Below are 15,550 nucleotides of genomic sequence, written 5' to 3' on the forward strand. Positions count from 1 at the left end.
CTAATGCAGAATCCAGAATTAATTGTTTCTCAACAACTAAATCCTAACCAAACATCTGACATTTGGCCAAAATGCAGATAATTTTAAACATTAGAAACAACATTAAACAACTGAGATATAAACATTAAAACCAGGAAATCAAATATTTGACAAGCACTGAGGTTTGGGTATCACCTAAACCCAACCTCTAAAAAGTTAGCCACTATCCATAGGGGTGAGGCTTACAAACAGTAACAGAACTACAGAATTCACAAAAAATAAAAATTCTAAAAACTACAATTACAGCACTGGCCTAACAACCGGCAATCTCAGTGCTGTAAAGACATGCATCAAGTTCATCAAAATGAACCATAATCTCATTACAAAACAGAAATTAAAAGAAACTCAAAATTGTTCAGAAAACAAAAACTAAGAAAAACCATAAATCAGAAAACAGAAGAGCTCCTGGATGACTCACTCCTATATCCCTTTTATAGGGCTCTTTGCACACTATCCTCTTTTTCTCCAGCTCAGCAATATGACGCGCTGCTGCAAATGAGTGGTCCCCACAGTGCTCCACTCCTCTGCTCTTACAAATCGGATGGAATTGTCGTTCCTTCAAACCGTACACTGACGTGTGCTCACAATCGCTCCAGCATCCACTAAGTAACGAATCTTTGTTTGGCTTTTTCTGAATCCAAAATAGTGGCTAGGTTTTGGTTTGTTTGCGATATTGTGTGGTTTGGTGCGTCAATCAGGTAGAAAGGGTGCAAACGATGGAAATGGGTTGTATGAGGGTTAGGGTTCGGTTCGAGAGACAAGGTGTTAGGGTTTTTGTAAGTTGGTCCGATTCAAAAACTGAACCGTGGTGGAAAGTGATGGTTCTATATCTAGGTTGAAAATCAGAGGATGTTTTTTGGTTTACTTGCTCGATTCAGAGAGGGAACCGTGATGGAGAGCTTGAGATGGAGTAGGCTCACTTAGACGGTCTATGCTAGGGTTTTTTTCTTTCTCTTTCAGAAGACGCACGATTCTGACTTCTTTCTCTCTTCTTCTTTTCTTTTCTTTTGGGCCACTGATTTGCTTTCTCATTTCTCTATTATTTCCTTTCTCTTTCCTTGGGCTGTATCACAATTGGGCCTGAAGAATGCAAATAAGAAAGAAAAAAACCCATTAGCATTTAAATCAGAATCATCCACCTTAATTCAATTTGGGGTATCTATTAACACAAAGTGTATTCTTTTTTTTATATTTTCATATTAAAAACCATACATTGTAAGTATTATTTCATGGACTTATCACTACACATATCAACCAATTAATGATCCATCTTAATGTTCAACAGATGGTAAGACAACTATGATTAATACATATATAATGATAAAAGACCAATTTACATGAGGTACATGTGGATCTTCACATTTCAACACAAACTAGTGATGTTAACATGGGATTGCAAGGTAGCTTCATCAAGCCCATATAGCGCATCTATCAAATGCATTCGCAATGATGCAGGACCTTTAGCCATCTTCATTCCTAGCTCACCAGCAACACCAAATACAGCTAATGCTGACACTGCTGCATCTAAAGCATGGCATTTGTCAACTGCAACAAAGGCAGCAATCAGTGCAGTGACTGAACACCCACTTGCTGTAATTTTTTGCATCAATGCCACCCCATTGTGAGCACCAACAACTTGATTTCCATCTGTGACAATGTCAGTGGCTCCTGACACTGCAACTATGGCACCACTTGTTTGAGCTAATAACTTTGCAGCTTCAATTGCATCCGTTGAATTGTGAACACTGTCCGCACCCTTGACAACAGAGCTAAATTACAAAGTGCAATGACAAAATTTCATGGACTAGAAGTGAGAGAATAAATAAAGAATTTTCAGTAGAATTTCCTATGAGTCTCCAATATCCACTTTTTCTTCTTCTTTTTATAGAAAATTAGCAAGAAATTCTGAGGGCTAGTCATTTACAAGCATTCTGATGGTAACTGCAAGCGCACAATTGGAAGAATGATATGACAATCATTACCTCATAATCCACATTAATTTGGAATATAATATCACTGTTGACAAGCATTCTCAGAGATTTCAACAGCTCTATGACTACGATAATACAACCTATTAAAAAAAGGTTATTTTTATTGTATTTCATCTGAGATCCTAAGATATGTTGAGGATTGATCCAAAACTATAATTGTCTGAATCTGCCACTAGTCCACTAATATGTTCCTATTTTTATTTGTTATTTACTTTGTTTTTATTTTATTATTATTTTTGTTATATGCACGTTGTATGCAGTTATGGGTGCAGTTAGATTCCACTTTCTTAGTAAGTGGCAGTTGTATATCCACGTTAGGATTCAATCTCAGATTAGCTTGGAGTTGGTTTATCTTTCAATTATGTAAAAGGCCTACTTAAAGGTTCTATTTGTATTTTTAATACAGTGTGGCAGAGTATTTTTCATATCTGTTTTATTGCCATCATTATTTTCTCTTCATTTCTTACAATTGGTATTCAGAGCTCGGTTCTTTCTTCAACTGGGCGTCTAAGATAATGAAACACCAAAGGCTCCTTTAAATGGCAACAAACGGGGCTTCTGCTTCACAGCCACTAATCCCTGTGTTTAATGGGGACAAGTACCAATTCTGGAGCGTCAAAATGAAGACACCGTTCAAATCACAAGATTTGTGGGAGCTTGTTGAGGAAGGTGTTCTTGACCCTGATGAAGCCACTAGATTGAGGGAGAATAAGAAGGATGCAAAGCACTTTTCTTCCTTCAACAGGCTGTTAAGGATTATGGGTGCAACTTCATCCAAGGAGGCATGGCAGATCTTGCAGAAGGAGTTTCAAGGTAAGGTTATGGTAATCAAATTGCAGACACTTCGACATGAGTTTGTAATTGCAATGATGAGGACAAAATGAATCAGTACAAGAGTTTCAGAGTTAGTGAGTCAAATGCGAATTTATGGTGAACAATGTAATGATCAAACTGTTGTGGCTAAGGTGTTAAGAAGTTTAACAACCTCAATATGATCACGTTGTAGCAGCAATTGAATAATCAAAGGATCTTACTACCTTCACCTTTGATGAGTTGATGGGTTCTCTACAAGCCCATGAGGCAAGAATCAATCCACCAAATGAACAAGACGAGAAGGCATTTCACATAAAGGGGAGCCTTCAACAGCAGAAAGGTCCAAGCATGGTGGTGAAATATCTAGAAGAGGAGGAAGAACTGCAGGCCGAGGACGTGGAAGAGGTGGAATCCAAGCTATTCAATGTTTTAACGGTAAGTGTTATGGTCATATTCAAGCAAAGTGCTGGTCGAAACCAAATCAAGCAAATTATACAGAGGAAGTTGAAAATGGAGAAGAAGAAGATCACAGGTTGTTCATGGCAATGATGGAAGATCACTTAGATAAGAAAAATATTTAGTTCCTAGACAGCGGATGCTTGAACCACATGACATGCATCAAAACCTTGTTTGAAGAGCTGGATGAAAGCTATAAGAAAGAAGTCAGACTTGGTGACAACAAACGTATTCAAATTGAAGGAAAGGGCACAGTTGTAGTACGAAACAACAATTGTAAAATTAATTACTTTTGCAATGTATTCTTCGTTTCAAGTTTGTCTCAAAGACTGTTAAGTGTTGACAATTGATCACTAGTGGATATACTGTGGTATTTGATGATTCTTCTTGTCTAATTAAAAGCAAGGAGACAGGCCAAGAAGTTGAAAAAAAGCATGACAAAGAACAAACTATTTCCGGTGGACTTTTCTAACTTGGAAAGTTGTGTGATGATAGCAAAAGAAGATGCAGAGACAAACCTCTGGCATAGGACATATGGGCATCTTAACTTCAAAAGTTTAAAGCTGCTGCAACAAGCTTGAAACCTTGGAGGTATGTGAAGCATGCATTTATGGAAAACAAAGTAAGAATAGAGAAAGGCATAGAGGGCATCAACCAACCTAGAATTAATCCATGCAGACTTATGTGGACCAATGAAGACAGACACACTTGGAGGAAGTAATTTTTTCATGCTTTTAACTGATGATCATAGTCGAATGAGTTGGGTCTATTTTCTGCAGAGCAAAGCTGACGCATTTGAAGCTTTCAAGAAATTTAAACTTCTAGTTAAGAAGCAAAGTGGCAAGTATGTCAAGCTGTTAAGAACAGATCGAAGGGGAGAGTTCAATTCACAAGCACTTAATTCTTTTTGGTTTTGTGAAGATATGTAATTCACCGAGAGCTCACAACTCCTTACACTCCAGAACAAATTGGTGTGGCCGAGCAAAAAAATCAAACTGTGGTAGAGATGGCACAAAGTATGATTCAAGAGAAGGGGCTGCCACAAAATTTTGGGGAGAAGCTATTGCCACGGCTATATATTCCCTTAATATTTCACAAACAAAAGCCGTTCCAAATCAAACTCCTTATGAAGTTTGGACCGGTAGAAAACCTGGGGTAAGCCACTTAAAAGTCTTTGGATGCATTTCTTATACTTTAATTGACTCACAAATTCAAAGCAAACTTGATGGAAAAGCCATAAAGTGTGTTTATTGGTTATTCAACTAGGTCTAAAGCTTACAGGCTTTACAATCCCACGAATGGGAAGATCATTATTAGTAGAAATGTGACATTCAATGAGGAAGGAAGATGGACATGGAGAGAAGATAACAAAGGAGGCATTCATTTTGAAGAATTGGGCATAGAAGAAAAGCAATCCAATGCTGAAGAAGAGCAAAACAATGGTGATAATTTACTTCAAACTCCACCTAACACCCCAGGGAGCTCCAACATCTCCACACCAACAATGTCTTCATCAAGTAATGTAATGGCTACAGATTCATCTGAAGAAGTAGGCCCACAAGGTTATAAATCTTTGAGAGATATTTATGAAGCAACACAAGCTTTGTTTGTAGCTGATCCAAGTTGCTTTGAGGAAGCAATCACAAATACAAAATGGAAGAAGGCTATGGAAGAAGAATTAGAAGCAATAGAAAGGAATGAAACACGGGAGCTGGTTGATTTACCTAAGCGCAAGAAGGCAATTGGAGTCAAATGGGTGTTTAGAACCAAGTACAATGCAGATGGAAGTATACAAAAACACAAAGCAAAGTTGGTGGCAAAGGGCTATGCTCAACAATATGGAGTTGATTATCAAGATACTTTCTCTCTTCTTGCACGCTTTGAAACGGTAAGAACTCTCTTAGCACGCTGCACAATTAAATTGGAGTGTGTATCCATTTGATGTCAAATCAACCTTTCTTAATGGTGAGCAAGGAGAAGAAGTCTATGTAATGCGACCTATAGGATTTTTTGTTCAAAATGAAGAAGATAAAGTGTATAGGTTAAAGAAAGCTCTTTATGGGTTGAAGCAGGCCCCAAGAGTATGGTATGAAAAAATAAATTCTTACTTCATTGAAAATGGCTTTAATAGAAGCGGAAGTGAGCCCACACTTTATATTAAGAAGAAAGGTAAGGAGATCCTGTTTGTTAGTCTTTATGTAGATGATATGATTTATATGGGTTCATCAACTGTTAATGTTCTACAATTTCAAGAAAATATGAAAAAAAAGTTTGATATTTCAGATTTGGGTTTATTGCATTACTTTCTTGGAATAGAAGTGAAGCAAGTGAAGAATGGCATCTTTATCTCACAGAAGAAGTATGCAACTGATCTATTACAAAGGTTTCATATGATGGGTTTCAAAACAGCTGGTACACCAATGAATATGAATGAAAAATTGCTCTTGGATGATGGTATTGAAGAAGCTAATGTACAGCAAATTGCAATACAGAAGCTTTGTAGGTGGTCTCATTTATTTAACTCATACTAGACCTGACATCTCTTATTCGGTTGGAGTAGTAGGTTCATGCATACTCCCTCAAAGCATCATCATGGAGCTGCAAAACGAATTCTTCGATATGTAGCAGGAACTGTGGATTGGGAATATGGTTTGAGCAGGTGAAACAATGTAACCTTATTGGGTACACTGATAGTGATTGGGAAAGATGCATGGAAGATCGTAGAAGCACTACATGGTATGTATTCAACCTTGGATCTGGTGTGGTTTCATGGAGTTCAAAAAAACAGGCCACTGTTGCACTATCATCTTCATAAGCTGAGTTTATGGCAGCAACTGCAACATGTCAAGCAATTTGGCCAAAAGGAATATTTGCATAAGGGCACATTTTGTTAGAGACTTGGTTGCTGAAGGAAAGATAAGTCTTCAATATTGTAGCACTGAAGAACAAATTGCAAATATCCTCACAAAACCTTGCAAGAAACAGCCATGAGCACTTGAGGAATTTGCTTGGTGTGCGTAATTTTGGATCAAGGGGTAGTGTTGAGGATTGACCCAAAACTGATAATTGTCTGAATCTTCCACTAATCCACTAGTATGTTCCTATTTTTATTTGTCATTTACTTGGTTTTTATTTTTTTTCTTTTTTTGTTACAGCATAAAATGGGAGTAGCAGAGATGAGGATGTTAAGGTGGATGAGTGGTTATACGAGGATGGATAAGATGCGAAATGAAGATATTCGACGAAAGGTAGGAGTACTGCCGGTGCCTGAAAAGATGAGAGAACATAGACTGAAGTGGTTTGGGCACGTTATGAGAAGGCCCCCTGGATGCTCCCGTAAGAACAAAAGTTTGTTACCAAGAGCTCAACACAAAGAAAGGTAGAGGTAGATCGAAACTTAATTGAGAGAAGGTAGTAAAACAAGACTTAATGGATTGGGATATAGATTGGCAGACGATGTGCCTTAGAACGAAATGGAGAAAATCTATATGCATGGTGGAGGGTTAGACCTGGTGTTATTCCTATGCTCCAGATGATCCCTTTTTAGTCCTTTTTCCTCTTCATCTCCCCCCTCTCTTCTTTTCCCCTTCTCTTATCACTTTTATATTTATATTTATATATATTTTTATATATATATTATTACTATTTTATTTATTTTTATTTTTATTTTTATTTTTATCTTTTTTCAACCCTTTCGTATCCTTTATTTGAGTTCATCTACCACCGACCCCAATTAATATGGGATAAAGGTGTTGTTGATGTTGATATGCACGTTGTATGCAGTTATGAGTGCAGTTAGATTCCACTTTCATAGTAAGTGGCAGCTGCACCCACGTTAAGATCCACTCTCAGATTAGCTTGGAGTTGGTTTATCTTTCAGTTATGTAGAAGGCCTACTTAAAGGCTCTTTTCTTTTCTTCTTTTTTTGGGATACCAACCCTAATTCCCTCTTTGAGGCAATTAGGATTAACCTCGAGTGCAGGACAGGTCAGGGATTAAGATTTTATACCCCTCCCAAGAGTGGTATTGGTGGGGATCGAACCGAGGTCCTTCCACCACCTATCAGCTCTATTTGTATTTTTAATGAAGTGTGGCGGAGTAATTTTTCATCTCTGTTTTATTGTCATCGTTATTTTCTCCTCATTTCTTACATGATATCCATTGTCCAATTCCATATTAGTTATAACAATTTAAGTATCAGACAAAACACACCTACTCTAGTATGCAGCTCACTCACAACATAACACTCATGTTACAGCATACTTAAAGCAATGGAAATGGATACACATTTCTTTCTTTCTTTCCCTTTTTTACTTGTTATGTTAATCCAAACAATAATACCCAGAAGACAAATCATGCTCAAAACAAAAGTCACACACACAACAACACCCCAAACCAAAAAAGAAACACCTTGTCTTGTACGCAGCTCACTCACAACATAACACTCATGTTATAGCATACTTAAAGCCAATGGATATGAAGATGAATTTTTTATTTTTTATTTTATTAAATTGTCATGTTGATCCGAACACTAATACCCAGAAGAGAAATGATGCTCAAAACAAAACCCACGAACCTTTCACTTCCTCATTTTATTTTGCACAAAAGGAGGAAACTTTTGTTTGCTATGTCAAACACCCAGAAGAGAAATTAAATTATGCTCAAAACCCAGAACCTTTTCTACTACTACCCATTCCATTTTTGCACAAAACCTGAAATTAAACACACAAATCCAAGAAAATAAAAATAAAAAGAAAAGGAAATGAATTACCTTGGTGGTATTGGTATTGGTATTGGTGTGTTGAAGGGAAGCCATGGAAAGAGCAATGATCTCAGAGGCATTACCCCTAATAACAGAAGGTTTGAAGCGAAGAAGCTCAACGCAAGCGTTGAAACGGAAATCAGAGACAGAAAGAGCAACTGGGTCGAGAATCCATGGTGTATCCAAGTTGGAGCAAAGTTCAGCAGCAGCATTCATAGCTGGTAACAAAGAAGGTGAAAGAGTGCCAATATTAATACACAAAGCTCGTGCGTGAGGTGTGAAATCAGGGATCTCCTGCAGAGAGTGCACCATAGCAGGTGATGCACCCGCAGATAAGAGTGTGTTGGCCATAAGGTCCATGGATACAAAGTTTGTTATGCACTGAATCAATGGAGATTCCATTCGAATTAGGGATAGCAGTTCCCATGCCTTTCTTCCCCACTCAACTTGCTTCTCTGCTTCCATCAACACACACAAAACAAAACCCAACAATTAATATATATTTAATTCAATTAATAGCAGTGTTTCGAAATAAATACTTGTATGTTAGAAAATCTCACTATTTATCCTTCACAAGTCAACTGTTTGACGAGAGAAAATGAAAATGAAAATAAAAATAATTTTAACTGTTAGATTTAAGATTTTTTAGTAACTGTCGTTAGGGGTGTCAATATGAGTTTTGACACGCGGGTCGACCCGCGACACGACACGAAAATTCGTGTTTAGGTTGACCCGTAAAAAAATTCGTGTCGTGTTCGTGTTGGAAAAAATGACACGCAAAAAATTCGTGTCGTGTTCGTGTTTATGAATTTGTGTTCGTGTCGACTCGTATTATTTTTAATTTTTATTTTTTTATTTTTTTATTTTTATTTTTTATTTTTTTCTTTATTTTCGATCTATGTTTTAAATTTTTTTTGTCAATTACCGTTTTGTCCCCTATTTTGCGTGTTATTCGTGTCAACCCGCAAAAAATTCGTGTCGTGTCAGTGTTGAAGATTTTGACACGAATGAAAATTCGTGTCGTGTTCGTGTTGATGTATTCGTGTCGTGTCGAATTCGTGTCGTGTCAACCCATATTGACACCCCTAACTGTCGTGTTAAGAAAGATAAAGATTTATTCCTATTTCCTACCCTTTAAAAATAAATTATTACAAGACTAAAACCAAAAAAAAAAAAAAAAAAAACTAAGCTAGTTTGGATAAATTTTTGAAAGAAAAAAAATAATAATGATATTTTTTTAAAGTTAAAATTATTTTTTATATTTGGATAAAGTATATAAAAGATATTTTTAAGTAAAATCAAAATAATTAGGATGCTAAAATTAATAAGAATATATATATATATATATATATATATATATATATATATATTATGATCACAAGTTACGCTTTTAATCTTAATAATTAATTTTATTTATATCTAATAACTCTGATTTATTAGGTATAAGAATAATTAGATCCAAAAATCAAATTCAATGTACGACTTCTTGTTCTTATATCCATACGAATAAAAAGTTTTACCATTGTTACTCCTCTTGTATCTAATAACTCCCATATTTAATAAATTAGAATAATCAAACCCATATAAATATGAGCATTATTTCTATTTTATTCGAATAGATAAATGTAGCCTTTTCAAATTTTTTGGCTCCCATTATTTTGCACCATCAATGCTACTAGTTTTATCTGTCAAGAATAGTGTGTCAACCTTGGGATTAGGGTTGGCAAAATGAGTCAACTTGGTTTAATCCGGCTCAATATGCAACTCAAAAAAAAAACAAGTCGGGTTAGGGTTGGCTCAAAAATATGACTCGTGGGTTGACTTGAAAAAATAGCTCGCGAGTTGGCTCGAAAATTGGCTCACAGGTTGGCTCAAAAATTGCTCACGAGTTAGCTAGTTTTCAGCCTATTTAAATAAACCTGTAGTATTAATGCACCAGCTATGTGACTTCCATCAGCTTAAACAAAGGGTTACAAAATGAGAAATAAAAGTAAAATATTCTAATTTCGAATTTTCGTCACAACAAATTTGTACCAACATCTTGAAACAATCAGAACCACTTGTACCAAGTGGGTAATATATTTGAACCAAACAGAGCCAGCACAGCCTAACAATATAAAAATGGCAAGATGTGTGAAGATTAGGGACTTACGTTTAGAGAAGAAAGAAAGATGATGACAGCTTGTGTGAGTTTTGTCCCTTTGTACATTATAATTGTATTTTTTTTATTTAAAAAAAACTCAACCCGCGAGTTGGCCCATTTGACTCGCAGGTCGAGTTAGCTCGGATTGACAATTCATTTTTGTCAACCCAACTCGACTCATTTTTGGCGGATTACAAACCAACTCGATGGATTTACTCGTTTTTGCCAACACTAAGCATTGTTAAATTGTTTTAGGGTTTATCGTCTATCATTTAACATGACCACAAAAAGTTTCCTACACACACAACATTTTGTGAGGCCCGCAACAACAAAAAAAAAAAAAACTTCAGCACGCAAAACGAATCTCTATAACATAACACAATCACTTTTCTGTTAGGATAACGGATCCTAAAATGGCATAACAGAAATGGAACAAGATAAAGGAGAAGAAATTCAGAGAAAAACGAAAAGAAAATGTTTCTATATATTCAAGATAAACTTCTCAATGACCCTATCAGGCATTTATGCCACGTTTACTAACAAACTCCAACAGAATGACACGTCAGTCCATGACTTACACTACCAGCAACACACAGCAACACAATTGCCACTATTTGGGCATATCAGCTATTAACATGGTTCACTACTAACAACAGTTTACTACTAACAATAGTTTACTACTAACAACAGTTAACCCACTAATATTAAATTGCTACCCTTACTACTACCTTTTCTCCTATACTGATGTCGTAACATTGCCTTCCCCTAAAAAATGGACCTTGTCCTCAAGGTCCTATGAAAAAAAATAGGAACAGCTACCAGTTATGTACTTCTTTCTGAACTTGTGCATCATCAAGCATGACAAACTCACCACAATAAGTCTTTTCCCACTCAACAGTTTGGGAAACCAAGTTGAATGGCATATCTTTGATATCTGATGTGGAAGAGTTTCCAATATATTGGGAATCTAAGAACTGAGCTTGCGGTTGAGTATGTTCTTCATTTCTATCTCTTCTGAGTGAACTATTATCATCTGATGCACATGAGGTTCTTGTTGACTTAGAATTTAAGAAAGGAGCTTGCAAGTCATTATGGTCTTCATTTCTGTCTTGCTCAAATGAACTAATATCTTCAGATGTCAAGGAGTCCCCAAATAATTGAAAAGCAGAAAATCGAGTTTGCAGCTGATGTTCTTCTTTGCCATTTGAAGCAGTTACCTTTTGAATATTCACTAGTTCTTCTTTACACTCATTGTCTATTTCCAATTCTAACTCCATGGTAGCTAAAGCATCCACATATTCATCAACCTCACTAGTCATATCATCAGAATGGTAGCCATATAAGCGGCAAACTATTTTCTTTGGCTCATCACCCTCCAATTTGGTGTTACCAGGTACCTTGGGATGATTAGAAAACATTTCATATGTCACACCAGCAGAGATCTGTCCATGCACCTTCACAAGATATCCATTTAGCTCCCTATCTGTTTCTAAGTATGGTTTTAGCTCCAATTCCTGCTCATTTGGTGATAAACAAGGTCTTTCAACAAAACCAATGGACTGCATATTCTTACGAGTCAAAGAAACACTTGTACCACTTTGTATCATCATATCTGACCAAAAGCAAGCCAGGTAATTCATGATAGCCATCACAAACCATGCTGCATGCCTGAGATCCAAATGATTCACTGAGTTGAAGTATATGGGCATCCAAGAAAGAACATTAAAAAATCCCCAACTATGCATGGAATTTACAACAATTAGAGGAATTGGAAGCTTTGAAAGCAAGCGCCTAACTGGAGGGATCAATTTAACTTTCTTAAGTTTAACTGTCTCCACTGAAAAAGACTTATGCCTTCTATTCAATATATACTCCAGCTCATATTTTGATATCTTAGGACTTCCGTCAGGAGTGCTTGATGTTGCAGACAACCACACCAACACCAAAAGAAACCCAGATAATCCAAAAATCACAAATGGACCAAATATACCACCTTGAGACATAAAAATAGGAGAAAGCATAAGCCCTATCACGCATCCAAGCTGAAATCCAGCCATTAAACTTCCAACAGCCTTTGCCCTTTCAGTTTGAGGAAACCATCTGGCTACCATGTTATTCATGGAAGGAAGAGCTACTCCTTCGGCCATGCCAAGCAAAGCACACACGGAAAACAGAGCCAAAATTAAGGTCTTTGCAGCCCAGGGAGTGAGAAAAGTAGCCAATGACCACAAGGCCACACCCCAAGCCATAACCACTTTGCCATCATAGTTATCCACTAACACCCCTTCAACAATAGGATAAACCAGATACCCCCCACAGAAAAGATGACTGCACCATAACCATCAGACCACCAACTCCTAGTGCTATATCAAGAGCAAAAGAATCAGTTGACACCACAGGTACATTTGCTTCATCAACAACCCTTAATTTTGACAAAAGTCGATTTTCAACTAACTCCGGGAAGGTCCAATGAGAAAAGCGAACTAGAAATCCTCCGGGGTCCCAAGAGAACAAAGGATCAAATATCAACATGAACCAAGACCTTCTATTTAGGCTAGGCATTTCATTGAACACATGTCTTGCAGTTACCATAACACCAGAAACAGCAATCTCAATGAAAGTTTGAACAGAGTCAACTTTGTGTGCATCGACACCAATTTTATTTATACGTCTCAACTGCCTACACTTCTTCTGATGAAGTGAGAGCAATTTCTCCTTAACCTTGACTTCATAATACAGCTTCTTCTGCCACATACACAGCTTCTTCTGCCACATACACAGCTTCTTCAGAGTGGAGCGAAGATTCGTGTAGCTGAGGCCCTTATCTTTATAAACTCCTTGATACCCAGAATGCATTTTTGGTCCACGAAATAAAGATTTCATGCATTTAGTTGACAAAGGATTTGAGTGAATTGACGGAGGAATCACCTTCGCATAGTTGTTGTCGCATTCCTCTAACTTCGGTGGCCCTTTCTCTGAAATGCCCTCGTCGAAGGTCAATTGTGGCAGATCCACCAAATCAAGCGAGTTGACAGCATCAACAGACACCTTCTTGGGAGCATGGTTGATTTTCTCGAAGCAACTTTGCAGCACCACATTTTTCCCCGAACAATTTTCTCCTCCTAAGATTGCCGCGTTCTTGGGAGCATGGTGCAGAGCTCTTTGATCCAACGAAGATTGTGTTGCGCTTGCTGTCAAAGCATCAGTACCCAGAATTGCAGTGTGAATTCGCTGCAACAGATTATTAATATTGGAGAACAAAGCTCGATCTTCAACGAGACATGTTAGGATAGCGGGTCCTAAAATGGCATAACAGAAATGGAACAAGATAAAGGAGAAGAAATTCAGAGAAAAACGAAAAGAAAATGTTTCTGTATATTCAAGATAAACTTCTCAATGACCCTATCAGGCATTTATGCCACGTTTACTAACAAACTCCAACAGAATGACACGTCAGTCCATGACTTACACTACCAGCAACACACAACAACACAATTGCCACTATTTGGGCATATCAGCTATTAAAATGGTTCACTACTAACAACAGTTTACTACTAACAACAGTTAACCCACTAATATTAAATTGCTACCCTTACTACTACCCTTTCTCCTATACTGATGTCGTAACATTTTTCTACAACATAACTTTTATAAAACCCATTGTTTTAAGCCCTTTTTCGAAGTAATTGAACATATTCCTACTGCTCAGAAGTGTATCCAGTTTTATTGCGGTGGAAAAAATGGCTATTCACAAGGACATCCAGAGGAATGATTTAAATAAGAAAACTGCAAACAAAAGGCATAGGAAAATTATATAAGAAAAAATTAATACAGAAACAGAAGTATGTAATAATAACATCAATCATGTAAAATAACTCAATTCAAATTTCACTTTCAAAGCGTGGATTGCTACAAATTTCTTAGCTATGGTTATTTAACAATCTCCTTGATACATCCTTCATTTTAAGAGAATTTGAAAGTCAATAAGAAAAAGAACTTCTCAGGTATAGGAACATCTCCGACAAATTTTTAGTTTTTGGTAGGAGGAAAAATTTCAAAATCCTAGTAAAATGTGATTGAAAATTTGATTTACCCAAATTTGATACGAGGATTGTAAAATAAAATTCAAAAAAATTGGATTCCCGGTATTCATGTTTGTAAAGAAAAATTATATCTCAAAAAAAACCCCAAATAAGTGACATTTTAATAATCCCATATGATAGAAATATTTAATAATTTTTTTGACATAATTAACTTCGATCCATATTTTCAACAATATTTTATAATGAATTTGGCAAACATATTGAAATGCAAAGTCAAAACAAAGTCTCTCTCCTCCTTACCTCGTACACGTCTTCGAATTTGAGCATGCTCTTCAGGTTCATTGCCAGCACTAGCTCTCAAGTGAGATGATATATATTTTTCTTTTGCTTTCTTTACTTGAACTTCAGCAGGAACATCCCCTGATGTCACCTCCTTTACATGGGATTCCAAAGGCTGGAATGTGCAATCGGCATCATCCTCCACATTATCTTCCTGCTGTTGATTCAACAATTTCCTTTTCTTATGCTTCTTCTTGAAGGTACAACGTCATGAAATTCTTCTGATACTACATCTTGATTTAAAGTTTCTATATAAGAGTGTAAATAATCTAGGCTTTAACTTAATTAACTGAAATAGGTCATATATCTTTAAAATACTTCAGGCCTGCCCTGAACTGTTAGTTTTATGTGGGCCTAAATTACAAGTCTGATCTGACCTATATTTAAAAAATAAAAATCTTAGCTAAGACATATTAGCCTATTTAAGTCTATTAAATATTCAATAATTAAAATAATATTACTTTATTATTCAAAATCATCAAAATAATTATTTTATTTATATTATTTAAAATAAATAATATGATATAGGTCAGTCTGTAGGCTTAAAGGTCTGACATGTAAATAAAAGTCTATGGTCTGCTTTTTAAATAGACATTTTTAAAAGTCTAACCACGTTCTATTTGATTATACACAATAGACCAAGTCTGGCCTAATATAGGTTAGAATGGTATGCTGGTTTAGCCCATTTATACCCCTAGATGTAAATAACTTTGGTCGGCTCAAGCTATCACTATTGGTCATATTTGTATAAAATACTTAGGTTCAAATTATAAGTCTGATCTGATTTATATTTAAAATATAAAAAGGTTGGCCTAGGTCTATTAATCTGTTTAAACTTATTAGACATTCAATAATTAAAAAATAATTAAAATAATATTATTTTATTATTCAAAATCATTAAAATAATAATTTTTTATTTAAAATAAATAATATGATATAAGCTGGTCTATTATTTTATATACCG

At 36.0% G+C, this 15,550-nt stretch overlaps 1 protein-coding gene across 1 annotated transcript; it reads right to left on the reverse strand.

Moving 5' to 3' along the window:
- Window positions 1-562: 562 nt before the first annotated feature.
- LOC133311461 (hydroxyethylthiazole kinase) lies at window positions 563-8,538 on the reverse strand. The gene is made up of 2 exons (XM_061512514.1): window positions 8,071-8,538; window positions 563-1,795 (listed from the first exon to the last, which is right to left on the reverse strand). Exons 1-2 carry the CDS (start codon window positions 8,524-8,526, stop codon window positions 1,403-1,405), a joined length of 849 nt encoding a protein of 282 aa, XP_061368498.1. The 5' UTR covers window positions 8,527-8,538; the 3' UTR covers window positions 563-1,402.
- Window positions 8,539-15,550: the final 7,012 nt, after the last annotated feature.

Source organism: Gastrolobium bilobum, unplaced genomic scaffold, assembly GCF_033153095.1.
Source record: "Gastrolobium bilobum isolate Gb01-03AN ecotype WA unplaced genomic scaffold, APGP_CSIRO_Gbil_v1 utg39161, whole genome shotgun sequence".
NCBI classification, from domain to species: Eukaryota; Viridiplantae; Streptophyta; class Magnoliopsida; order Fabales; family Fabaceae; genus Gastrolobium; species Gastrolobium bilobum.

Bases quoted from the DNA above. Each gene is read 5' to 3' on its own strand.
- LOC133311461 (XM_061512514.1), bottom strand. From the start codon at position 8,526: ATGGAAGCAGAGAAGCAAGTTGAGTGGGGAAGAAAGGCATGGGAACTG. The intron at 1,796-8,070 runs GTAATTCATTTC...TCTGTTGTCAAG, and splicing joins CCAATACCAATACCACCAAG to GGTGCGGACAGTGTTCACAA.